Source organism: Chionomys nivalis, chromosome 6, assembly GCF_950005125.1.
Source record: "Chionomys nivalis chromosome 6, mChiNiv1.1, whole genome shotgun sequence".
Classification (NCBI taxonomy): Eukaryota; Metazoa; Chordata; class Mammalia; order Rodentia; family Cricetidae; genus Chionomys; species Chionomys nivalis.
Window position 1 is genome coordinate 11,708,133 of NC_080091.1, and position 24,357 is coordinate 11,732,489.

At 54.3% G+C, this 24,357-nt stretch overlaps 3 protein-coding genes across 4 annotated transcripts in view; 1 reads left to right on the plus strand and 2 right to left on the minus strand.

Moving 5' to 3' along the window:
• Positions 1 to 1,819, minus strand: part of Acsbg2 (acyl-CoA synthetase bubblegum family member 2) — a 29,001-nt gene extending 27,182 nt beyond the window's left edge. Inside the window, exon 1 of the mRNA XM_057773004.1 lies at positions 1,765 to 1,819. Within this exon, the coding sequence (XP_057628987.1) occupies positions 1,765 to 1,819 (55 nt within the window). The remainder of the gene's footprint in view (positions 1 to 1,764) is intronic.
• Positions 1,820 to 5,349: 3,530 nt separating this feature from the next.
• LOC130876181 (long-chain-fatty-acid--CoA ligase ACSBG2-like) lies at positions 5,350 to 15,922 on the plus strand. Its single transcript, XM_057772632.1, has 13 exons — positions 5,350 to 5,562; positions 5,898 to 6,121; positions 7,436 to 7,524; positions 7,861 to 7,981; positions 9,185 to 9,265; positions 9,601 to 9,750; positions 9,846 to 10,052; positions 10,347 to 10,528; positions 10,611 to 10,844; positions 11,747 to 11,964; positions 12,126 to 12,265; positions 13,504 to 13,750; positions 15,426 to 15,922. The coding sequence occupies exons 1-13, from the start codon at positions 5,427 to 5,429 to the stop codon at positions 15,506 to 15,508; spliced, it is 2,112 nt and encodes a 703-aa protein (XP_057628615.1). The 5' UTR covers positions 5,350 to 5,426; the 3' UTR covers positions 15,509 to 15,922.
• Positions 15,923 to 16,006: 84 nt separating this feature from the next.
• Mllt1 (MLLT1 super elongation complex subunit) overlaps positions 16,007 to 24,357 on the minus strand; it is a 44,861-nt gene continuing 36,510 nt past the window's right edge. For both annotated transcript variants that reach the window (XM_057772473.1, XM_057772472.1), the window contains 6 exons: positions 24,096 to 24,183; positions 23,024 to 23,132; positions 21,267 to 21,366; positions 21,103 to 21,174; positions 20,936 to 21,007; positions 16,007 to 20,857 (listed from right to left, as the gene is read on the minus strand). In XM_057772473.1, the coding sequence (XP_057628456.1) occupies positions 20,729 to 20,857; positions 20,936 to 21,007; positions 21,103 to 21,174; positions 21,267 to 21,366; positions 23,024 to 23,132; positions 24,096 to 24,183 (570 nt within the window). In that variant the 3' untranslated portion in view covers positions 16,007 to 20,728. The remainder of the gene's footprint in view (positions 20,858 to 20,935; positions 21,008 to 21,102; positions 21,175 to 21,266; positions 21,367 to 23,023; positions 23,133 to 24,095; positions 24,184 to 24,357) is intronic.

The following is a 24,357-nucleotide window of genomic DNA, read 5'->3' on the forward strand; positions in this document are numbered from 1 at the left end:
TGTAGTGGTGAGGACAGCCGAGAGATGCTTTTAGAGCCGCCCAGCTGCCTGGAGGAGGCTCAGAGCAGCTGAGGCGTCTGCAAAGGATGCTCTCCAGCCTGTTGTGGCCCTGCAGGCTGTGCAGTGTGCTCCAGGTGCCCAGCTCTGTGAGCTGTCACCCACAGGCCTGTCAGTGACCCCAGTAAAGCTCACGGTCTACCAAGTGGGACTTGGGTGGTGTCTGTACTCAGTCTGCTGTGGGCTCCCTACCTGGGGAGTGGCCCTGAGTGCTGCAGCTCCTCGGGAAAAGTCTTTCTGGTTACACAAAGAGAGTGAGTAGGTATTTGTTCAGGTTCCCCCAAGAATAGTGTTACATGGCTGACGGTATGTGTGTGCATGTGTGTCTGCGCATGTGTGTTGATGGTCCTGTGCTTACTTACGTGTGGATACCTGTACCTGTGTATGCACATCTGTGTGAATGAGTGCGTGTATATACAGGTGCACATGTAGCCCAGAGGTCAAGAGCTGTGTCCTCCTCAGTTGCTCTCCACCTTGTGTTTTGAGGCAGGGTCTCTCACTGAACCCAAACTAACTCCCTGACTGGTTAGGCTGGAGCCAGGGAGCCCCAGGGACCCTCCAGTCTCTGCCTCCTCAGTGCTGGGGTCACAGTCGGGAGCCACTGCATGTGGCCATGGGCTCTGGGTCCAACTCAGGCCCCCATGCTTGTGAAGTCATCTCCCAAGCCCTGAGACGAGTTTTTGCAAGACCAGGACTGCTGGAGAAGGGGTCACAGAAGCTGCCACTTACCCCAACCTCTCTGAGAAGGGCTGGTGCAGGGGTAAGCAGAGCCATTCAGATCACACACTGACCCCGAGGTTTGCTCAGTGCATCTTGTGATCCCTGCATGGTGACCACAAGTCACTAACAGGAATGGCTCCTGGGATGTCACCCACACCCCGGCACTGTCTCAACACATAGGTACTGTCAGCTCTTCATGGTGGAGATGCGTGTGATCATGTTCACGTGCACACACATGCACACACATGCACATGCACGCACACAATCTTTTTTTCAAACTTTACGTTCAAGAACGTTGTGTTTGAATGTATGTCTGTGGCTGATGCCCATGAAGGTGTGGCAAGGGCGTCAGAGAGTTACAGGTGATCCTGAACTACCACACAGGTTCTGGGAAGGGAACCAAAGTCCTCTGAAGAGCAGCCATGGATCTTACCCACCAAACCCTCTTTCCAGCCCCATATAGCCTTTTTTTTTTTTTTTTTTTAAGTATTTGTGTGAGCAGGGCAGTGGTATCACACTCCTTTAATCTCAGCACTCAGGAGGCAGAGGCAGGTGGATCTCTGTGAGTTCAAGGTTGGCTACATGGAGAAACCCTGCCTTGGAAAAAAGAAAAAAAGAAAAAAGTATCTGCGTGATTAGTTTTGTCAACTGACACTATTTAGCCTGGCAAACTTCAGTGGGAAGCTGTCCAGACTGCGCCTGAGGCACGCCTGGGGTGTGGGGTCACCCACCTCAGCTGACCCTCTCCCTCTTAGGCCAGTCTTATCATCACACCAGAAGCTAGATACTCCGTAAGTGACAAAGGCCCCTGGGTGTCACCTGTGACCCACGTGACCAAACTTCAAATTGCCAATCACTTGCTACTTTATACCCAACCAGGAAGACTGCGATAGCCCGGCAGGTCAGACAAGCTTGGTTGAGATGGCCATATGGCCCTGCAGGCTGAGGCGTCTACCCCCTCCCCAGTGCTCCCTGGCCATCACAGACCTGGGGTGGCATCCATGCCTTTCTCGGGGTCCTCCACCTTCTTTTCTTGAGCCATTGATGGTTCAGTCTTTCCAGGTCACAAGAAGTATGCGTCACACACTGCACAGGCGCTGAGCCAAAGAGGGAACAGATGAAGTTTGGCAAGAAGAGCAGAGACGCCGACCGCCGTCCGTCCGCTGCGATGTCTCCTAGACCCTGGCTCAGGACTGTGTAGTCTCAGCCGGGAATGATTTCTAAGTTAGAAGGTATTCAGTGGTGAAGATCTCAGAAACCTCTCCCCTCTTCCTTTCCCTCTTCTTTCCATCCCTCTCCTCTCCTCTCTTTTTTTCTCAGAATTTTCGTTGGACCATCCAGACAGCTTGTAGGGAGTTCAATCCCTCGGACCAACATGATAGAAAAACTGCCCCAAGTTGTCCTGTGACATCTAATGTGCGCAGTGGCACACCTGTGACAGGCACACACACACACACAGATAATAAAGTAAGTTGTAAAAGTCTGTCGCTAGGCAGATGCGCGCTGTGACCACAGCTGTCTGGAAGGCGGTGATCAGAGTCAAAGGCAGCTTGAATAATGCAGCAGGACCTGCTCTTGAACAATAACAATAATCCAAACATTTTAATTCTCCACAAGGTTAGAAATATAAAAGGCTGCCAGGCGGTGGTGGTATGCACCTTTAATCCCAGCACTTGGGAGGCAGAGGCAGGTGGATCTCTGTGAGTTCAAGGCCAGCCTGATCTACAGATGAAAGTTTCAGGATAGGCAGGGCTACCCAGAGAGACCCTGTCTCAAAACAAAACAAAACAGAGTTCAAGAGCATGGTCGGTCTGAGGCGATGTTTCTGTGGGAGAATGTGTGCAGTCCAAGCACAAGGACCCGAGTTTGAAACACCGGCAGTCATGCCAAGTCTCAGGTGTGGCGGCATGCATCTGTAACCCTCCTCTGGAGAGGCAGACACAGGGGCATTGCTGGGAAACACCGGCAGTCATGCCAAGTCTCAGGTGTGGCGGCATGCATCTGTAACCCTCCTCTGGAGAGGCAGACACAGGGGCATTGCTGGGAAACACCGGCAGTCATGCCAAGTCTCAGGTGTGGCGGCATGCATCTGTAACCCTCCTCTGGAGAGGCAGACACAGGGGCATTGCTGGGGCTCACTGCCAGCCACCCGATCCACTTAGCAAACTTCCGGTTCTAGGAGAGACACTGTCTCCAAACACAGGGTGAACGGTGCCGGAAAGGCGGCAGTCAGGTTGATCTCTGGCTTCTACAGACGTACACAGTGGCTTTCAGACACTGCCCGTGTACTCCCACAGACTTCAGGACAATGAACCCTGCTACAGCACCCACGACAGGGCATCTTGTTTGACACTGCAGTCCCTGGTTTGCACAAGGGCCCCACCGTGCCTGGCTTTTGTGTGTGTCTAGGAACCTAAACTCAAGCCTCACTCCGTGAGCAAGTACAGGAGCATCAGAAGTTCAAGGCCATCTTCCCTCTGTGGGGAACACAACTTCTGCCTTCCCTAGTGTGGGTTCTGTTCTGAAATGGTCACGTGCCCCACACAGGGATCGTCGCGGGAACCTTACCAAGCGCCATCCTTCACAAGATGCCACTCTGGCCGAGGTGGCCAGGGGTCACAAATGGAGACATTTGGTCACCCAGGTATTCCTCCTTGCACAGAGTTGGTCAGTGGCAGGTCGCCCCAGAAGCTCTGGTCACGCCCTCAGTCTAGCCAGGGTGATGGTGATGGTGGAGGGTGGGACGAGAGTAGATGGGTTTTTCCTGCCCCACAAAGCTTTTACCATTCAGGCTTCTGGAACCTTCCACTCAGGTCACCCCTTGTGACATCACTAGCCATCCTCTCCTGCATCCAGCTGTAGGAGGAAAGTGCTTCTGGGGAAGGGGGAGCGTGGGCTCCCTTTACCCGGCATTCACCCTGCAATGCACTTACTTATCTACTCACCCACCCTCTCGTTCATACAATTTGTGTTTGTGAGGTTTTTGTTTATGTTTCTTTTTACAGTTTCAGGGCTGGGCATTGTGCCTTACACAGGTTAGAAATATGAATGAAACCAGACAGGCCCATTCAAGTACCTGTTGGGAGTCCTAAAGCGCGCGCACACACACAAATCTACCATTGCATCTGGGGCTATAGCCTAGTGGGTGGCGCTTGCGCAGAATGAACAAGTCCCAGGCCCACGCCAAATGTCACACAAATTGGACGTGGTGGCACACACCTCTCCCAACACCAGGGAAGGTGGAGGCAGGAGAATCAGGAGTTCAAGGTCATCCTTGGACACAGTGAATTCAAAGGCAGTCCCAGCTAAATGAGATCCTGCCTCACACAAACAAAACACCTTCACACTGTGTAACCCCGTCACTGTCCGGTGCCGGAACCTGCCTTCTGTCTCGCCACACTGAAGCTCTGCCCCAACCCCCTCCCCTCCAAGGACCCCTCCAAGCACTTCCTGTCTGTGACTCGCTCAAGTAGCCTACAAGTGGCCTTTGGTGCGCATGCCCTCATCTGGGACATTTCTTAGTGTCGTCACTGCTCCTTTTTGGGGTGGAGACTGGAGGGCCCACACCCTCCCTCCCTCCCTCATCTCTCCTTGAGCGTGGGCCTGGGCAGCTGCAGCATGGGTGTGGATACGGAACGTCCCCAAGTCCCTTCTTTTGATGGTTTCTGGCAAATGCCCAGAAGGGGGACTCAAGATCACAGGGTCATTCTACGTTTTTTGACACAGGATCTCATGTAGGCCGATATGCCCTTGGGACACTGGAGTCCCACAGGCTGTCAGACCAGAACCCAAAACTTTGCCACCAGCCTTTGGGGATCAGGGCCTTGGGAGCTCCCTGGCTGGTGGCGGTTAGGCAAAGTCTCCTGTCTTGCACCTGTTCTTGTCCCCCCAAAGCTAGCTTCTTGAAAAGGGGCCTTGGGCCACGTTGCCACTGCGGCCCTGGCTCATGGAATGTAGTGATGTCACAAGGGCCAGGCTGCAGAAGGGAATTGTTCCGGAGGACATCCAGTCTGGGTGCTTGAAGTCTCTGTGGCTAAAGCGGGAGGCGGTGTCAGAGCCGGACGGAGTCACCACCGCCCTACGGATGACAAGGCAGTGAGAGCCTGTGGGGAGAGGGAGGGCTGAAGGCCCCGTGAGCCCCAGCCTCTCTCGGGAAGCACCTGGCAGCAGTCCACTGGGCACAGAAGGTACTGAGAAACCCCATTCTTGCCTCCTCTTTCCCTCCGCAGGGTCTCCTGTAGCTATTCACCTGAGGATCTGCGTTCAGTCCCCACGCCCGGGTAAAAGCACACCCCTGTGAGAGGAGCCCTAGTTCGCACTGGCAGCCAGCAACTACAGGCAAACTCCAGGCTCGGGTCGGGGGCATGGTGGGGACTGATGGTGCGGCCGAGGAAGACAACCTCTGGCCGCAACACGCCTGCACACACCTCCCACGCAGGAAATGCCCTCGCTAACACCCAGTTTGTTTCGTCTCCCGTGCCAGCACCATAGCTGGTCTGTAGGTTCTCCCATCTTTGCCGGGCCAACTCCGCCACCGTCTACTTAACTCTGTGAGGGGGCAGGACCTCTGCTGTGTACACCTGACCCCCCCACAACCCGACCCCTGTCACCTTGTGTGAACACCCGTGTGCCTGGTCCCTGGCAAGAGGATGTCTGACCCTAAGGAACAAGGTGACTCAGAGGGTGGGAATATCCACCATGCAGCAAAAGCCATTCTGAAGACCAAAATCTACAACAAAATGAAGAAGTCACAAAGACCTCAAGACGCAGAGACAAAGGCCCCAGGTGGGAGGCCAGTGGGGGTGAGACCTTGTGAAGGGGCAGCTGTACCGGGGGAAGGATGGTATCTGTGGCCAGGCGACCAACTATCCAGACCTTGTCGACCTGTGGTTGTAGTTACCGTGACTCCATGTCCTCCTTTCTGTGGGTCAGGGGACAGGGAACATCAACCCTCCTGTCCTTTGGCCTGTCCTCTCGGAGACAGTGACCCCTGACCTCTACGGTCCAACCTTCACGGGGTGGGGGGGAGGAATGACCTCTGACCCCATGCCCTCTTGTGTTGGGGACAGTGACCACCATCCCTCCTCCAGTCCCATGGAGTGATCTCTGACCTGCCGCAGGTAACTGCTACTGGACGACAGAGCTTGATGGTGAGGTAAAGCTGCGCATGGGCAAGAATGTGGAGAATGAGCCTCCGGTCACCGTGCCCGACCTAATCATGAGTGCTGCCACCAAGTACTCGCACTACCTGGCGATAGGCTCCAAGTACAAGAAGAGCTGGCAGCTGCTCACCTACATCGAATACTACGAGGCCTGCCGCCGCGCAGCCAAGGCCTTCCTCAAGGTACGCCGGCAGCATGGGACCACGTGACGTGGCTACTGTCGCCCTCGACTTCCGGTTGCTCATTCGCGCCACTGAGGGTCACACCTGCCATTAGTCACGTGGATTACTTGCCACTCCCTGCCTCAGTTTCCCCACATACAAGAGTCATTCTGCATATCAGACGTGCATTAATGTGTGAGTCCACAGAGCTCGAGGGCAGTTTTGCAAGTTTCTGTATTACATGTATTTTGTGTCTTTTAATCTTATAAGTGTATAAAATGCAGAGCTCTATCAGGTGTGCCCCATGTGTACTGCCATATCATACAGATAAATATATTCATATAAATATTGAAATCTAGCATGTGATACTCATAAATATGAGAACCTTCACACAGGGCATATGTGTTGTGTGTATATTGTATGCCTTCCTACATGCAATATAGAGAAGTAGGGACTGGAGATGTGGCTCAGCGGTTAGCTCTTGAAGAGGACCAGGGTTCAGTTCCCAGCCTCCATGTGGTGGCTCCCAACTGTCCGTTGTTCCAGCTCCAGGGACCCAGATGCCCCTTCTCACTTCTGTGGGTGCACACGGTGTACAGGCACAAATGTAGGCACGTCTTTTAAGAAAGACTGATTTCTGTTAAAAACTCTCAGTCCGCGCAGGATTGAGCGTGTCTTATGTGTGTGGCCAGAACAGCCATCTCCTTGCCCTGTCTTTCTGGCTACCTGGTGTTGTGATAGCATATTTGCTAGTTGGCTGTTTCCATTGGAAGTTACCATTCCACCCTCTGGCGTTTGTTGAGTAAATGATTTTAAAAATGTCCATCCTTCAGAATGGGGAAGGGCACAAAACCTGAAGTGACCTGCTGGGTCAAACTGGTAAATAAGGTCAGGATGGGTGATTTGGAGCCTGACGAAGAAAGAGCAGGAGGTTAGGGGCCCTGGGCCAGAGGCTACATGCTTTGCAAAAGATACAGCCTGGGGAGTGGGGAGACAGGGGAGATGACAATGGGTGGGTGGGTGGGTGGATGGGTGGGTGGGTGGGTGGATGGTGAGTGGAAGGGTGGGTGGGTGGGTGGATGTGTGGGTGGGTGGGTGGATGTGTGGGTGGGTGGATGGATGTGTGGGTGTGTGTGTATGGAGAATAACAGGCAGGTGGACAGACGGGTACGGAAGAGTGTGGTGGAGATGCCCTGCTTAGCACTACTACTATGTAGCACCTGGAGCTGGAGAAGGAATGGTCCAGAAGGAGGCTGAGATTACCAGCTAGAGACTCCTGTGAAGTCAGGGTGAGGATAGCTGAGCCGAGTCTCTCAAAGGTGTCTCCTCTCTCAGGTGGGCCTGGAACGCTTCCATGGCGTGGGCATAATGGGCTTCAATTCCACGGAGTGGGTGATTGCCAGCATTGGAGCTATCATGGCAGGGTAAGGGGCACTCAGCCTGGCCCAGGTGGAATCAGCTCTTGACAGGGTTTGTCAATGACACAGCCCTTAGTATGCTCATTCTCCCTTCCAAACATTCTCTCCCCCATCAAACTCATATGCACTCTCTGGAGCCCAACATTCATGCCCCCGCCTCCAGATATTCTTTCAGTACCCCAGCACTGAGCCATCCCTGAGCTCACGTGGGATATTAGTGGAAGCTTTGAAAGGGGTTACCCTGAACCCCACTTTCCAAGGAGGTATGAAGGCCCCCAAGAACCACACAGTTCCCCAAAGCCCCCACTCATGAGGTCTGCAGCCCCTGAATTCTGCTTCCAGCGGCATCTCTGTGGGTATCATGTGCAGCAACTCACCCAAAGCCTGCCAGGTCATTGCCGAGGCCTCCGAGATGGACATCATCCTGGTGGACAATGACAAACAGCTCCAGAAAGTCAACCAGGTGAGAGCCTGGGGCGCAGGGCTCTGGGATGCTCTCAGTGAAAGAACAGGTATCGGCATAAGACACCCAAAACCGAGAGACAAAGAGAAGGCAGGGGAAGGAAACAGGGAGAGGGGCAGGGTGTTTGTCCCAGAGGACAAAGGACAGGACTGCCTCTGGATACAGGAGACAAATATGACCAATAGGAAAATTGTGGTTTATAAAGGTAAAATTGGTAGGAAGAGGTGTTTAATTTTAATTGGCCACGTTAATTAGGTGAGCCAAAGGGGGGTTCTGACTGCTGGACTTCCATACTTTGATAGCTGGACCTTGGTAGTCAGTCACAGAAGGAGAAAGTGGGCAAGCAAGGGAACAGACCTTGGCGCGTAGCTTTAGCAATGCAATCTAACGGTTTCTAGCAAGGCAGAGGGAGTAGGGGAGAGAGGCCAGGCCTGCCCCAGCCACATGCTTGAGTGAGCTCATGCCCCTCCACTCAGGTTTGTAGATCTGGGACTCTGTTGGGCAGTCCGTGGGGTCTGGGACCCCGGATGACCATGCCTGCATCATGCACACAGTAAGAGAACTAAATTTTAAAAATTCTATGGGTGGAGAGCAATAGAGGAAAACAGCAATGCCATGCATTGCATGTGTGAGCATGCGCATTCGTGCATGTACACACACACACACACGAGTCATAAGTGAAATAAGACAGAAACGAATGGTAAGAAACCGGGCTGGTAGCGTGTCTCAGCAGTGGGGCCTGCTGGGGCAGGGGCCTGCGAGCTGGCTCAGAAGTGGGTGCACTTGCAGCATTCTGCTGGCCGCACCTGTAGAGGACCCAGGTTGGGTTCTCATCACCCACACAGTGGCTCGGGACCACCTACTGTAGCTCCAGTTCCGGGGACCTGACGCCCCCTTTGGACCTCCACTTTGTACATGAGCAGTGCAGATGCACATATGATAAAACAAAAAAGAATGAATATGTATTTTAAGAATATATATATATATGTATATGTATTCAACACTGGGACTGAGCTTGGTGGGCACAGTGCTCACCTGGCATGGATGAGGCTCTGGGTTCCATGCCCAGCAACATGGAAACCGTCTGTGGTAGTAAGACCAGTCAGGATTTCAAGGTCACTTTCCATTATATAGTCAGTTTGAGTCCAGCCTGAGCTACAGGCATCCCCCCTTTGCTGGTGTTGACCCCACGGTGTCCTGCAGATCCAGGGCTACCTGAAGCATCTCAAGGCCATCATACAATACAGAGAAGACATCCAGGAAGTACAGCCCAATCTATACTCGGTATGCCCAGACAGGGACGTCAGAGATGGAAAGCCAGCCACAGGCCCAGACAGAGAGGCCAAGCCTGGTGCTGGGTGACATTGAGAGTCCAACGAAGCCAAAGTGGGATTCTTTTTTTTATTAATTTCCCCACCCCAAGTGGGATTCTTTAAGTGTGTGTCCTTACGTGTCTGGCACTACGTTCTTGTAATTCCTCTATCTTGGAACATGTATCAAATGGCCTTCCTTTTCCTGACTGATATTCCAGGGTACAGATGGAGCTGAGGTGGCTGGGCTGGGCGGGTCTCTGGGCTAGCCTTGACTCCCCCAAAGCCCATTGGCTAGCCTTTCTACAGTGGAAAGGCTTCCTGGACCTCGCAGATGGCATCTCGGATGAGAAACTGGACCAAATCATCGACTCACAGAAGCCTAACCAGTGCTGTGCTTTGGTGTACAACCAGGGCACCATAGGGACCCCAAAGGTCATGATGCTCAGCCATGACAACGTGAGTGCTGCTCCCTGAGGGACCCGAGGGACTGGTCCAGCGTGGTGGCTCTTGGAACTAAGGGTCCAGGCCTGACTTAGCGAAATGCCTTTCAGATCACATGGACCACAGCAGCCACCGTTCAGAGCCTGGGGTACAAGTGTCCGCCTGATGGTCAGGAGGTCCTTGTGAGCTACCTGCCGCTCTGCTATGCTGGGGTCCAGATCTTGGATGTGTGGGTGGCCATCTCTGTGGCTGGAACAGTCTACTTCCCCTCATCGGAGGCAGGGAAGGGGAGTGGACCACCACGAGCCCCTGGCACGGTGAGCTCTGGGGGTGAGGGCAGCAAAGGAAAGGGGGCTAGGGATCCTTTGCTGTCTCTGGGCCAGCTGAGGCAGGTATGAGCATGGGGTGAACTAACAAGAGCTGGTGCAGGCTCTGTCCCTGTTTCTGGCCCTTTTCTTCTCTCCCTCACTCGGGACAGGGGCCTCTGTGGCCTGGCACTGCCTGTCACCTGCGCTGTCCTTGGCCCCATCCTGGCCCCCACGCTGAAGCTTCCCGCCTCATGACCCTTGTGTGCGTGGGGGTCCCCCAGCGCCCCATCCCGTCCCATCCAGGGCTTCCTGACAGAGATGCTCCGCGAAGTCCAGCCCACCACGTTCTGCGGCATCCCGTGGGTGTGGGACCGTATGCTGGACAACCTGAAGACCAAACACCTGGACTCCACCGCCTTCCGCAGGAAGATCGACCGCTGGGCCATGCGCGTGGGACTCAGCACCCACAGGAGGCGGCTGCAAGGGTGCGGCGGGCGCTGGGGGCGGGGAGGACGGAGACGGGGGTGGGGCAGTAATCACACCGTGGCCATGGCTCTGCTTCTAAAGGCAGATCCACCAGCCACTGTGCTTCGGCCTGGCCAAGAGGCTGACCTTCGACCCTGCCAGGAAGTTCCTGGGTCTCAACCATTGCCAGCAGTTTCTGAACCTGGGTCCGGGGCTGCCAAGGGCCACGGTGGACTTCTTCCTCAGCCTGAACATCCCCATCTTTCAGCTGTACGGCTTGACCGAGTGCAGCGGAATGCACACTCTGTCCAGCCACCAGGCTTTCCGACTCCTGAGGTGGGTCGGGTGGGAGGCTCTGTCTCCTCCCCACCCCTCGGGACAGCAGCTGGTCAGGGGTCCCCGGGATCCAGGCTACCCCTGAGCAAGGGACTGCTGCGTCCCGTGGGCGAAGTTTCCCTTCACCTTTCTCCTGGATGTTTCTCTCTGCGGCGAGGGGCAGAGGTGAGAAGAGGTGGAATCCAGGTCCCTCTGAGTACCAAGCAGATGCTGGGCACCCACACACGAAGGGCAACCTCCCTCAGACCAAGCCTGGCAAAAGACTGGGAGATGGGGCCTCTCTACACATTGCTTCGGGTTGTGCTCGAGGCGAGACACAGAAGTTTTGAAGGGTTTCTCTGTGTAGCTTTGGAGCCTGTCCTGGAACTCACTCTGTAGACAAGGCTGTCCTCGAACTCAGAGATTCGCCTTCCTCTGTCTCTAAGTCCTGGGATAGAAGGCGTGCGCCACCAACCCCTACCCCTTCCCTGGCTTTGTTGCATTTTGTTTTCTGAGACAGGATCTTCCTGCACAGCTATGCTTAGTCTCACACTTACAGTAAACTTTACTGCTTCACTTCCTAAGCACTGTGACGACAGGCAGGTGCCATCACATCCAACTTTGGGCTGAATCCTAAAAAGAGCAAACCCATTCTGATTGGTTGTTTAGGATGCACCCAGTGGAGAGAGGTGGATGACCAGCCTGTCGGGCCTCGGTCTGATCCTGAGGAGGCAGGGGGACATTTGGTTGTATGTCCTGACTGCACGCTGGCACCTTAACCTTAATTATTTCATGTTTTTCTGCACTGTTTTGTTTTGACTGAGAGACAGTAAAGGGGTAGGAGAGGAGGAGACGGGAGGCCCTAGGGGTATTATGTCCTGGTGGGGAGCATGCCATCCCTGCTATCCCCTCCACGCCCACAGCTATGGGAAGGCACTGCCCAACTGTCACACAAAGGTGGAAAAAGAGAACCGCGAAGGCATCGGGAAGTTGTGTCTGTGGGGCCGCCACATCTTCATGGGGTACCTCAACGACAAGGCAAGCACGAAGAAGAAGATGGACAACCAGGGCTGGCTACACACGGACGACCTGGGCTTCTTGGATGTTGACAAATTCCTCTATATCATGGGGAATAGCAATGGTGAGGAACGTGGCACAGAGGTGCAGGCTGCATACGACACAAGGAAGAACAGCTGGCCCCACTTCCTCCAGGAGGGGATGTCAGGGGATGTCCCCCACGCAGCCCCAAGAAACCACTCGATGTGCCTTTTCAGAGACAAACGCTTCTCGTTCCCGCCACAGATATAATCACACTGAGTTCGGGTGAAGCGGTCAACCCGAGTCCCATTGAGGAGCGAGTGAAGACGCGCATCCCCATTGTACGCTACGTGATGCTGGTGGGCCAGGATGCCCCATACCTGTGCGCCCTCCTCACGTTAAAGGTACCCAGTGGCTCCCCCAGAGCAAGGCTCTGACAGTACCGAATGAGATGGGCTGGATGGGAGTCATTCAGCTCTTCAGTCACCGTTTTAGTGGCTGTTGTCTCTGTGACTAAATACCTAACCAGAGCCATTGAAGGGCAAAGGGAGATGGTCTATAAAGTGAGTACCGGGAGCCTGGGCACGCTGGAGCACACTGTATGGTCCCAGTGCTGGGGACACCGGCGAATCTGCAGGCCAACAAGAGACCATGCCTCAAACTAAAAAAGGACAGTGCCAGAGGAATGCACTGATGTTCTCTGAATTTCATGCACGCACACACACACACACACACACACACACACACACACTTTTGTTTTGGCTTTAGTTTTCAAGACAGGGTTTCTCTGTGTAGCTCAAGCTGTCCTGGAACTCACTCTGTAGACCAGGCTGACCTCGAACACAGAGATTCACCTGCCTCTGCCTCCTGAGTTCTGGGATTAAAGGTGTGCACCACCATCGTCTGGCTTAATTTTTAATTTTTTTTATTATGAGTGTCTGTGTTCATGTACCACAGCACCTGTGTGGACTGCATCCTCTCCTCCCACCTGTACACAGTCCCAGAGATGGAACCCACTGCCTTGGCCTAGTAGGGCCTTCACCCACTGAGTCACCTCTCAGCCCTGCTCTCCACAGGGACCCCTGCCCACATTCCTCTCCGTTATGCTGGAAACCCAGGCATACTCCAGGGGTGTGCTGTCGTGGTGACTGCAGATTCTGTTCTGTCAACACTGAACATTTACCCTTTAGCAGCTTGCATGTGGAGTCACACCCCAGCTCCGGTTGTGGGTTCTGTGGAGAGGTGCAGAGTGCCTCAGAGCATAGAAGAATCTAAAATATTCCCTGTAGACCAGTGTCCCTCAAAGCATGAGCATGGGGCCATTGACATCAAGGTACCAAGTTGAGGATATCAACCACAGCCTGGCTGAGGGGAAGGTGGGCTGCACTGGAGAGCTGTCTCAGTGCCAAGCCTGATGACTTGAGTTCCATCCCCAGGACATACATGGTGGAAGGCGAGAACTGACTCCCAGATGCCTCTGTAGGCTCGCGTGACCTCTGAGCTGCATGCTCTGCCCCTTCCTAGTGGGTTTGGCGGGACTTTCTGATGCACTGGCCACTGCAGCCTGAAGGACGCGCGTACCATGGGAATGGGCCCGGAAGGATGCTCACAGAACACCAATTCTGCCCGCCTGCCTCCGCAGTGTCAGATCAATCCGGAGACTGGAGAGGCTCGGGGCGCCCTGACCAGCGAGGCCGTGGCCTGCTGCCGGAAGCTGCGGAGCCGGTCCACTTGGTTGACAGATGTCCTAGAAAACCGTGACCCCTTGGTCACAGAGTTCATCAACCAGGGTATCCAGGATGTGAATGCGGAGGCACCCTCGGAGGGCGCCAAGATCATTAAGTGGGTCATTCTAGACAGCGATTTCTCTGTTGGCGGTGGGGAGCTCGGTGAGTGAACGGCAGGCATGGGTGGGTCATGGGCCCGCTCGGCCTCCCAGCCCCAGGCTTCCGCTGAGTATGGGAAGGGTCTGTGGTCATGTGGCTTTAGCTGATTTTTCCAACAAAATACATTTAAAACAAGTGTGGTGGTACACGCCTATGAGCCGAGCACGTGGAAGCCAGGCAGGAGAATCTAGAGCTCAGGAGCTGCCCAGGGTAGAGTGAGAGTGAGACCCTGTTTCCCTGGGGCTGGGGAGATGGCTCAGTTTGTAAGGGTGCTGACTGCACAACCATGAAGACCTGAGTTTGAGCCCCCAGAAGCCATTTACAAGCAAACAACAAACCAGAGCATGCTGTTTGACCTTTAAAGTTACTTTTATTTTTATATGTATGAATGTAAGAATGATCTACCACGTCTGTCCTGTGCCCACAGAGGCCAGACGAGGGTGTCAGATTCCCTGGGACAGGAGTCACAGTGGTTGTGAGGTACCATGTGGTTGCTGAGAAGTGAACCCAGGTACTCTGCAGGAGCGGCAGTGCTCTAACCACTGACTTCTCTCCCAGGGCTGGGGAGGCTGAGACTGGAGAATCCCTGATCCTCCCTGAACCATCATCTCTGCCTACTTGGTCAGCACCAGGTCAAAGAACGAGACCATTTCCAAAAACCAGGGGTGGGGCTAGAAGTAGAAGCGCACACCTTTAACCTAGCACTCAGGAGGCAGAGGTAGGCAGATCTTTGTGAGTTCGAAGCCAGCCTGGTCTATAGTGTGAGTTCTAGGACAGCCAGGGCTACATAGTGAGACTCTACCTTGGGAAAAAAACCAAACCAAACCCATTGGGAGCTCAGGAGATGCTAGCTAGGTGGGCTAAGAGAGTTGGTGCATGAGGACCACATGGGCTCACATAAAAACGGGTGCTGTGGGGACAGAGACAGGAGGATCCCTGGGGTTCGCTGCCAAGCAGCTTAACTCAGGGCTGAGCGAGAGCCCCTCTGAGAGTGATGAAGCACGGCATCTGATGCCCCCTGGGCCGGGTGAGCACACGCTCCCACATCTGACGCCTCCTGGGCCAGGTGAGCACACGCTCCCACATCTGGAACCAGATAGCTCAGAGGTTAAAAGGATCTGCTGCTCTTGTAGAAGATCCAAGTTCTGTTTCCAGTGGCCACACACACACTGGGCAGCTCACAACCACCTGCTAACCCCAACTCCAGGGATCTGACGCCCACTTGTGGCCTCCATATGCACACACACATAGTGTAATATAAACCTTTAAAAACACTTCCAACACCCAAATCCCTGCTTGTACAAAATGCAGTGTGCTGATCCAAATCCCAAAACTTTCATCACAGATGAAGATGGGTCAACTCCAGACATAATTCCTGACTTTTTTGGGGTGCAGAGGCAGCATCTGAGTGTTGGAGGATTTGGGGCTGGGTCCACAAAACACTGCACAAGGCTGTTTGGATCCTGGGCCCCTGGGATGACGTCTCTAAGCCTGTTTTAACCACTGGCCCATGGCTGGAGGAAAGGACTCACGAGGTGCCTTAAAGTGGGTTTCTACTCTCCAGTTCTCTCCCCTACCCCAGTTCCCATGCATCCCTAACATGCACATGCTCAGGCGTCTGTGAAGAACTCCTGGGGTAGAATATGAGGAGACTATCACAGCCTTGCTTTTGTCACAGGGCCCATGTCCAAACTGAACAGGACCATTGTGACGAAGATATACCAGGAGGACATCCAGAAATTCTATGAGATAAGCACCTAGCAGCCCCGTGCAGCCCGTCTTCACTCAGGTGCTGGTAGTTCGTGGTTTTCACTCTCCCTATTACAGGACAATTTCTACAGTGGGGAAGTGCTCTGGGTGAGGGCCTGGGCGGAAGGCATACCCTGCCCTCTCGTGTTGGGATCAATTGTAAAGGAATAATTAAATGTGTTCTCTTTAAGAGGTGGCTCTCACCCAGGGGTGATTTTGTCAACGGACACTGGGTGACATCTAGCTGTCGTGACTGGTGTGAAGCGGGTGGAGGTCCAGGACACTGCCCAGTGCTCAGCAGGGCTGAGGCCCCCTCAGATGCCTGGGTAAGATCCTAAATTGTAGTGACCTCTGACCCAGGGATCATGTTGACACCTCAAGCAAAACTCCCAAAATGAAATGGCTCCCACCCTAGACTTTTTTACTTTGAAAACTACATTTTTCCCCCCCTTGGCCATAGTTTTCAGTCAGGCCTCCACCATGACCACGCCCCCCAGCCCCTCACTGGGAATTGTATGGGGGCTCCACCCTGACCACGCCCTCAGCCCCTCACTGGGGATTCTAGCCTGGAGCTTGAGTTATAGTGTTGTGAGCTGCCATGTGGGTCCTCTGTAAGAGCAGCAAATGCTCCTAAGCTCAGTAGCTGCTTCTCCTAATCCACTTATACACTATACTAAATGAGAAGTTGAGGAATTTGAGACCTACAGTTATAGTGCAAACACTTCCAGCTGCTGCGACTCTGGTAAAGGCACCTGACAGCAGCCCTTGGGCATGAAGTTTAGGGAGCAGACTTAGATCTCAGGCTATCTTCATCAGAACCAGCTGGGACTGCCCACCCCCAATCCATGCTCTCAACACCTCAAACTACATTAATGTGCTTAAACTCTTTGGTTTTTGTTTTTCCCAGGCAGGGTTTCTGTGTAGTCTTGAATGTCCTGGAATTCACTATGTAGACTAGACTGGCCTCTGCCTCACTAGTGCTGTGATGTGTTCAAGACAGCATGTGCTAAAGTAGCTCTGGGACACATGGCTGAACACGTTCTGATAGGAGCTAAGGACTCCAGGGAACGTCCTATGAGCTGGGGCAGACCGTGCACACACACACACACACACATTCACAACAGAGGAAATGGAATGCATCTCCTGGTGTCCTGTAAGTCTCATTAAAATGTAGGAAGGTTCTGGAAGAGACAAGTTTCCTGAGACCCCATCCACACGATGTATGCAGTCACGATGGCTGGGAGGGTGGGGAGTCAGCAGAGACAGCTTGGAATGGGCAGCCATGCTGGAGTGGGCTCACAGTGACAGTCCAACTATCCTCAGCAATCTCCCTGACTCTCTAAGCTAGCTGATGTCTTTGGTCCGTCACGGGGACCCTATCTGGAGTGAATCCGCACTACCCAGAAAGTTGTAACAAAGTGCACGGTTCGGGTTTCTGGCTCCCAGCCTGACTTGTAACTTGGAAGACACTTCATCCTCAAGAGAAAGAAAAAAAATAAACAAAAAAAAAAAACCAAACCAAAACAAACAACAACAACAAAAAAAACCCTGAGTATGGGTAGTTCTTGTACCTGTCTAGAGGTGGAGATGGTGATTAGACAATGCTGGCAGTCCAGACCAGCATTAGTAGTAAGGGACACCTCTGTGTGAGACAGACTAGTGGTTCATGGTAAAGTTTCAAGGCAAGGCTTTGGTATGGTCCTGTAGCTGTGTCATAAGGTAGGGGACACTGGCAAGAACACACATGAGAAAGAATATGGTGAGCTCAGGGGATGGGATGGCCTCCAGGATAGCAGTCATGTTCACATGAGAACATCAATGATCCCTAAAGGGATAACATCACCACCACTGGGACATTAGCTGAGTAAGCACTACCACAGGCTGCTGCTGAGTGCAGGGCAAAGTGCTCATCTAGTGCAGGGTCCTGGGCTCTCATCCTCAGTACCATACAGACCAGTGTGGGGTGCACACCTGCCAGCCCAGCATTCAGGAGGGAGAGGCAGGAGGATCAGGAGTTCAAGGCTAGCCTGGGCTATACAAAACTGTCTCAAAACAAAACTACTGTAACAAAAAATGACTGATGGGTCAAGCAGGAGCTGGAGTGTGAAGAGGGCGGGGCTGCAGTCTGAACACGGCCTGTCCTCAGCAGCGCTCTCTCAGAGCTTGGCTCTCCATGGCTGTTGGGAGGTTTGGGGATTCTGGGTGCACAGCTCTCTTCATGTGCACACCAACTCTTCAGGCACTCATGGAACGCACATAAAGACTTCGCCAGAAGCCAAGCTGATGTAGCAGCCGGACTGGAACTCACTTTCGGAACTGCAAGCCACACGAATCTTTTCTTATTTACAAATTACCCAGTCTCAGGTCATTTGTTATAGCCACAGACAGTATTATTCAGTGATCCAGATTCCCAACAAACTTTGCTAAGTCCAAATTTAGTAAATTCAAACTTTATGTGCATACATGTCTTTAATAAAAACAGTGCACATGTATGCTTGTGGAGACCAGAGAGCAAACCTTTGTTCTCATTTGGGAACTGCTCTCATCTTTTTAAATACAACAGGGTCTCTCACTGAACTCACTGGCTGTCAGTGAGCCCCAGAGAGCCCCCTTTTGCTGCCTTGTTTGGGGATGGGGGTGGAGAGGGCTCAGTGCTGATGAGTGCTTGTTGCCCTCCCACAATCACACTACACAGCTCACAAGGACCTGCAGCTCTAGCTGTCCTCTGGCCCACACCAGCACTTCCCAATCACTTCCCAAGACAGACAGACACAGACACACACACTTCGTTACACATGGACTGTGGATTCTGAAATGGAACCCAGGTTCCCAGGCTTATACAGTGATTTTTTTCTAAATGTCTCCCAGCTCTCAAATTTTTTGAATTGCCCATGGATCTCTCTGCAGGGCCCCTGCCACCTGAGGTAGACAGCAAACATGAGTGAATACATGTCTGACAGTTACCACACCAACAGTTTTCTGGAACCATGTCTACAGGCTGTATCCTGATAAGCAAAGTGGTTTGGGAAGGTAGTGTCAAGCCCTAGGGGCCTGAGAAGAGTCCATTTTCACTGCTGAGCATGAACCGCCAGCTACTACCTGCTAACAGGACTCAAGAGGTGGCTGCCCCATGGGCATGGTGGCCAAGATTTGGGTTTCTGTATGCCACCCATATCCAAAGTCTGTGAAAATAGGTCCTGTGAGGGTGACACCAGAGGTTCACAGGCTCCACAAGGTGCAGGAACTTGGGTGTCCCTGCAAAGGTGCCCTCCTTCTACTCCACACCCTCCTTCCCATCTCCACCCCTCTGCAACCCCAAGCTATGTCTGTAACCAGCCCTCAATACCTGTTCCCAAGGTATGCACAACTGTCATCGCCCCCCCAGGCTCCTGGTGTGGCTCTTTCCAGTGTGACTGAATCAAAGGTGGGCCACCCACTACTCCCATCTCACTTTATTTTCTATAAAACTCCTCCATAATTTCACAATTTAACAAAAAGTTTAAAATGCGGGACAAACAGCCCTGCAGCTCATTACAAATACGGCTCTCTTTGTCCCTCTGTCCAGGGCTTGTCTGGGCCGGTGACATGTCTATTCCTGGAGACACGTCTGATGAAGCCCTGGGGAGGGACAGGTATCCAATACCTTTGCACCCAGTGTGGTGAGCTGGTTCAGGAGGCTGCAGCACAGGGACTCGGGATGGGGGTGGTCCTGGTGCCACCCCTTCCTATGGACCGGTCCCTAGAGCCCTCAGGGCTCTGGGTGCAAGCTGCTTCGTTAGGCTTCCAGACAGCCAGTATGGGCCCCAGAGTGGCTCTGGAGGACAGTGGTGTGGCCTTCTGGCCAGAGGAGGTAACTGAGATGGGTGGGTGCTTCCAGGAGGGCCCCGGAAGCATCTGGAAGGGCAGGACACTGAGGCCCAGGGTATCAAGAGGGCTGGGCCACTGGTGACCGCAAGAGGAAGAACGGTACCCCGGGCTGAGGCTGTTTGGGACCCTGGCACATTCCCTGTGGATGCCGATGGCTGCCACGATGCCAGGGCCTTCTGACCAAAGGCTTGGAGGCTGCAGAACGCCTGGTGGAGAGTATTGTCGGCCTGTCTGGGAAGAGATGTGGACCCAAGCCCTGCCTCCTCAGCTGGAGGGAGTCAGAAAGGGGCTGGGGTGGGGGGGGGGGTGGGGCTCTCCTTTTCCTGGGGGTAAGGGAAGCCTTAGAGGCTGGGATGTTCCTGACAGGGAGAGGGAGCTGGGAGGCCAGGCCTCCAGGGGTGAACCCACATTGGGGAGGAAGCAACATCAGAGAGGCAACTGTGAGCCAGCTTGGGCTCTGGCCACTTTCAAACACCTTGGGGCACGAACACTGACAACAATTGGACTTGGGGTTGGGGTGGTCCAGGCTCAGGCATGGGAAAGGGGCTGGCCCGGCCCTCGGCAGTTTATAGGGCATAAGCCCAAAGCCTCTCAAGGCCCACTGTGGAGACAGAGGCAGTCTGGGGCTGGGCCCGCCTCGCATACACCATCCTATCATATTTGGCAAAAGCTCGTTTTCAAAGTTCAAAGACTTGATCAGCGAGAGAACAGAGGAGGTGGCCCATGGGAAATGGTGGCCCAGGCGTGCCAGCACGGCCAGCCTTGGAACTGTGGGTGCTTGGCTGGCACATGGCTACAGAGGTGGCCCTTGGGAGCCCAAGACTGGTGCCCATCGTAGTGTTCACTGGCCTGGGGCCATGAGAGGCAGTGGCATCCTGGGATCTAGAGGGGAGATCCTTCATGCCTCCAGCAGGGGGTGGCATGAGCCTCCCCGGCTGCTGGACACACTTGGAGCACACACAATACACAAGGCTGCATGGCAGGACACCAGGCACAGGGCCTGCCAGGAAGAGCCATGTGTCCATGGCCAGCCCTGGCCATGCTGACAGACCCTCGAGTCTAGGAGGCAGGCCACAGAGGGAGGTCTGTGAACTGCATGGAAGACTGTGGTCATCCTGGCCACTCAGCCCCACCCACAGTGGATAACCGGCAGAATAAACAAGGGGCTGCAAGCCACATGTGTCCTGTGTCACCCCCTCCTGTGGAAGTGTGGCCCACAGCCCCTTTAACACCAACCACTGAGGGGCACCAGGGCACCATGGCGAGCTGGGGGTGGTACCAGGAGCGGGAGCCATGGTGGGCCAGCCCTCATGCCCAGCCCCTCCCGTGCCCATGCCCACCGTGGCTCCACAGTGGTGGCCGGGGTCATGTGGCCACGGCCTCCAGGCAGCTCTGCAGCTTGCGAACGGTGCTCTCGTCCAAGGAGAAAAGGTCAAAGTCGAAGGTGGTGTTGGTGACATTGAAGTGACCAGTCTCCTCAATCAGGTTGACGATCTGTAAGGTGGGTTTGGTGGACTCAGAGGACAGAGCTGGGTGCCCCATGCCCAGGCCCGGGAGGGGAAGGTGCAGTACCTGCTGCAGCACATTGCGCTCACGCAGAGCCATCAGCCTCCGGTGCAGCTCCACCAGCTCATCCGTGTAAGCCTGGGGAGAAGTGCGTCAATGGGCTGTGGTCACTCAGGCGCAGTACAGCTCCAGGCCCCACCCGCCCCCATCCACACAGGCCCAGACACGCCCACCTTATCATAGGTAGCCTTCTTCAGAATCTTTTCAGGTTTGCTGCAGGGCTCGGGGCTCCTCCGGCCAGAAACCTGTGGGGACCCCAGACCTGTGAGCTCGAGCACGCCCCCCCAACTCTACCAGGATAACCACAGGGCCGGGCTCAGAGCCTGACCCCACTCACCTTGCTGCTGGGAGGAGGTGGCTTCTGCGGGTGCGGGGGCTCGCGGCCAGGCAGGCAGGAGTCAGCACTATTGTCACTTTCGCTGTCGCTGAAGCTCAGCCTAAAGAGAAGGCAGGGTGCTGTCAGAGCTGACTCATGTCACACTACACTGGTGGGAATGGAGTGCCCCGTGTTCACACTGCCCTGCCTTCACCCCTGGCTGAGCTCCAGAGCTGTCTGACCTGCCCCTAGCTGCAGAAGACCCCATGCTGACCTTGAACACTTTAGTGACCAGCTCTGCTGGTCGCTGTCCTTAGCAGGGGTGTGTGCGCTGAGGGCCAGAGACCCTCGGGGCAAGTCTCAGCCCCTGCTACAGCCCTACTGTAACCCCTCCAGCAAAGCAGTCCGTGCAGACATCACACAGAATGATGTCCGATCTGAGTACCTAAGTGACAGGTATCTTAGCCCACTGTAGGCAGTAGTACTGAATCACATGATACCCTGACTAGAACATGTCCAGTCGTCACTCACTGATTAGACTACACTCTCAGCCCACTCCTGCTTCCATTCTCTCAGTAACAGGGTATGCAAGAAGTTCCTCAGGGACCCTGGACAAGCACAGTGGCCATAGTCGTCTCCTGCAACTCAACAGCACACTTTGGTTCCAACAAGCCCAGCATTAGTCCTTGCACCATGTGGGCTCTGGGCTCAACCCAGGTCCTCAGGCCTGGTGGCAAGTGATTTTACCCACTGGACCATCCACTAGGGCGGCATCTCCTCCCTCAGCTCCCAGTCAGTTGGCTCTGCTCCAAGGCCACAAGTGGGGCTCCGGGCCAGGCTGTTACCAAGCAACCACAGCCTCAGGCTCCCCTTACTTCTGCCTCTTTCTGTGCTCAACAGGTGGCACCTGGGGATGCTGGGCCTCAGATCTCTTTAGGGAGCAAGGCATCCTTGTGTGCGACCCTTTCCTAACAACAGGGACAATTCCAGCTCTGCTGGCTAGCAGGCTCCCACCCAAGGCCTTCACAAACACCCTGAAGATAATGTCCCTACAGGGTAACTATGGCCCCTTTGGAGGGGACTGCCTGTGACTCTCAAGAACCTGCTTCCCCCTTTTCTCTCAGGGTCAAGTCCTCTCTGTGAGCAGAGGCCAGATCCTTGTGGGAGATAGGCTTGAATCTCATGGTTCTTGGGTGTAGGGTGCTGTGCGGGGGCTCACTTGTAGATACGCAAAAGCTATAGCCCTAGATGACACAGAAGGAGCTATGGCCAGAATGTGTCAAAGTTTCTGGGACTCTCCACAGTAAACTGTTAAATACACTAACCTAAGCAGCATGCCCAGTTCTGCCTGTCACAGCCTAGTGCTCAGCCTGTTGGAGGCCTGAAAAGGAGACCCCAGGCAGATCTCCCATTCTAGGGACCCAGTGTAAGGACATGCTTACTAGGAGTGAGGAAAGGTTGCCTTAACCCTGACTTACCTGGGTAAGGCCACACTTACCACAGGGGAAGATTATGCTGCTCTGTCTCTGTCTCCCCTAAGTAAGGACACGCTCACCATGGGGGAAGGCTGCCTTAATGCTGGCTCACCCGGGACCCCATGCATCCCACTCTCCAGCACACCTCTGCTATGCCCAGTTCTCCTGCAGACAGCTAACCTTAGGCCAGGGTGGTGGATGCCATGATCAAAAGGACAGTCTGGCCAGCTCCAGAGTCCCCCAACCTGCCCTGACAGTGAAGGCCAACACTCAGACGGCTTCTGCACCACCCAGACCCCTCACCTGGACTCTCGGCCTGGATTGGCCTTGACAGTGGTCTCCTCTCCTGACGACGAGTCATCCTCATCCGACTCCTCAGACTGCAGATCCTCCACCATGGAGCGCAGGGGGCCTGCAGCAGATAGGGGAGAGCTGAGCCTCTGGCTGCCTACCCCGGGGTCACCCCAGACTAAACACCATCTGTAGGGTCCCCGACCCATACCTTCCTGGCCCTCCTCACAGATCTCAGGCTCCTGATCTGTGACTGGCCTGAAAGACCTCTCCATCACAGCAGCCAAAGCTCAGAGTCCCAGGTGGCCCATAGATCTGTCTGGGACCACAGCCCCACCCAGCCTGCACCCCTTTGTGAAGGTACTCAGCGCCTCAGAAACCCTGTATAAAGCTCTGGGTCCACCGTCCTCCCCTTTCTCAGAGGCACCCAGTTCCAGTCCCCTACATTCGGCATCTTGGTTTATATTCCTGTTGCCAAGGCAACAAAGGGACACAAAGCCCTCAATTACCTTGGTCATGTGATGCCAATTCAGCTGATTCCCTCTCTAACTAGCAGGCAAGAACCTTGGAGTGTATGAATTTCAAGGACCCCATCCCCCAGTCAACCTTCTGTCCCCAAAGGAGGCTGCCACCATGGGAGGTAGGCTCATCAAAACAGCTTGGCTGTGCTTGGGCCTGATCCCAGTCTGCTGAGGCAGAATACAAAAGCCAGCCTAAATGCCCCTGGGAAGGCCCAACACACAGATAGATCATCCTGATAGATCAGAACAGGCTGGCTCTACAATGCTGAGTGACCATTTCTCAGGAGTGAGCACCTCTCTGGCTACAGGCCTGTGGTTCCCAGGGAGTGACGTGACCACAGCTACTTGTCTTTATCACTCAATCTCTACAGCACCAGGAACTCTGGTAGGTTTCCCGGTTGATAGCATGGCCCAGGAGAAGGGATGCCAGCCCAAAGGAAGGCTTGGCTAAAGAGCGCAAGCCCAGGCTCAGTCTTTCTAAAGCAACAAGCAGTCCGATTTCCCGAGAGCCATGCCTCTCAGGCTGTGCCTACTGTCCACCTCCCCCTCTCCCTCAGACCCACCTTGGCTGTGGTTCTGAGATGGTTCGAAGTCTGAGTCGGAGCTGGAGTCAGAGCTGGAGCTGGCGTTGGCTGGGCTTGACTGGGCCGACTTCAGTCCATGCCAGGGCAAGCAAAGAGGGAGAGAAGAGACTGTCATCTTGTCAGTCGGAGGAGCGGCAGTGAAGCGGCCACACGGCCCCAAGGAGCTAGGACAGGAAGCACATGCTTCCCTGGGGCTGAGTGATGACAATCAAATGTCCAGACTCTACCCAAGCCTTCCTAC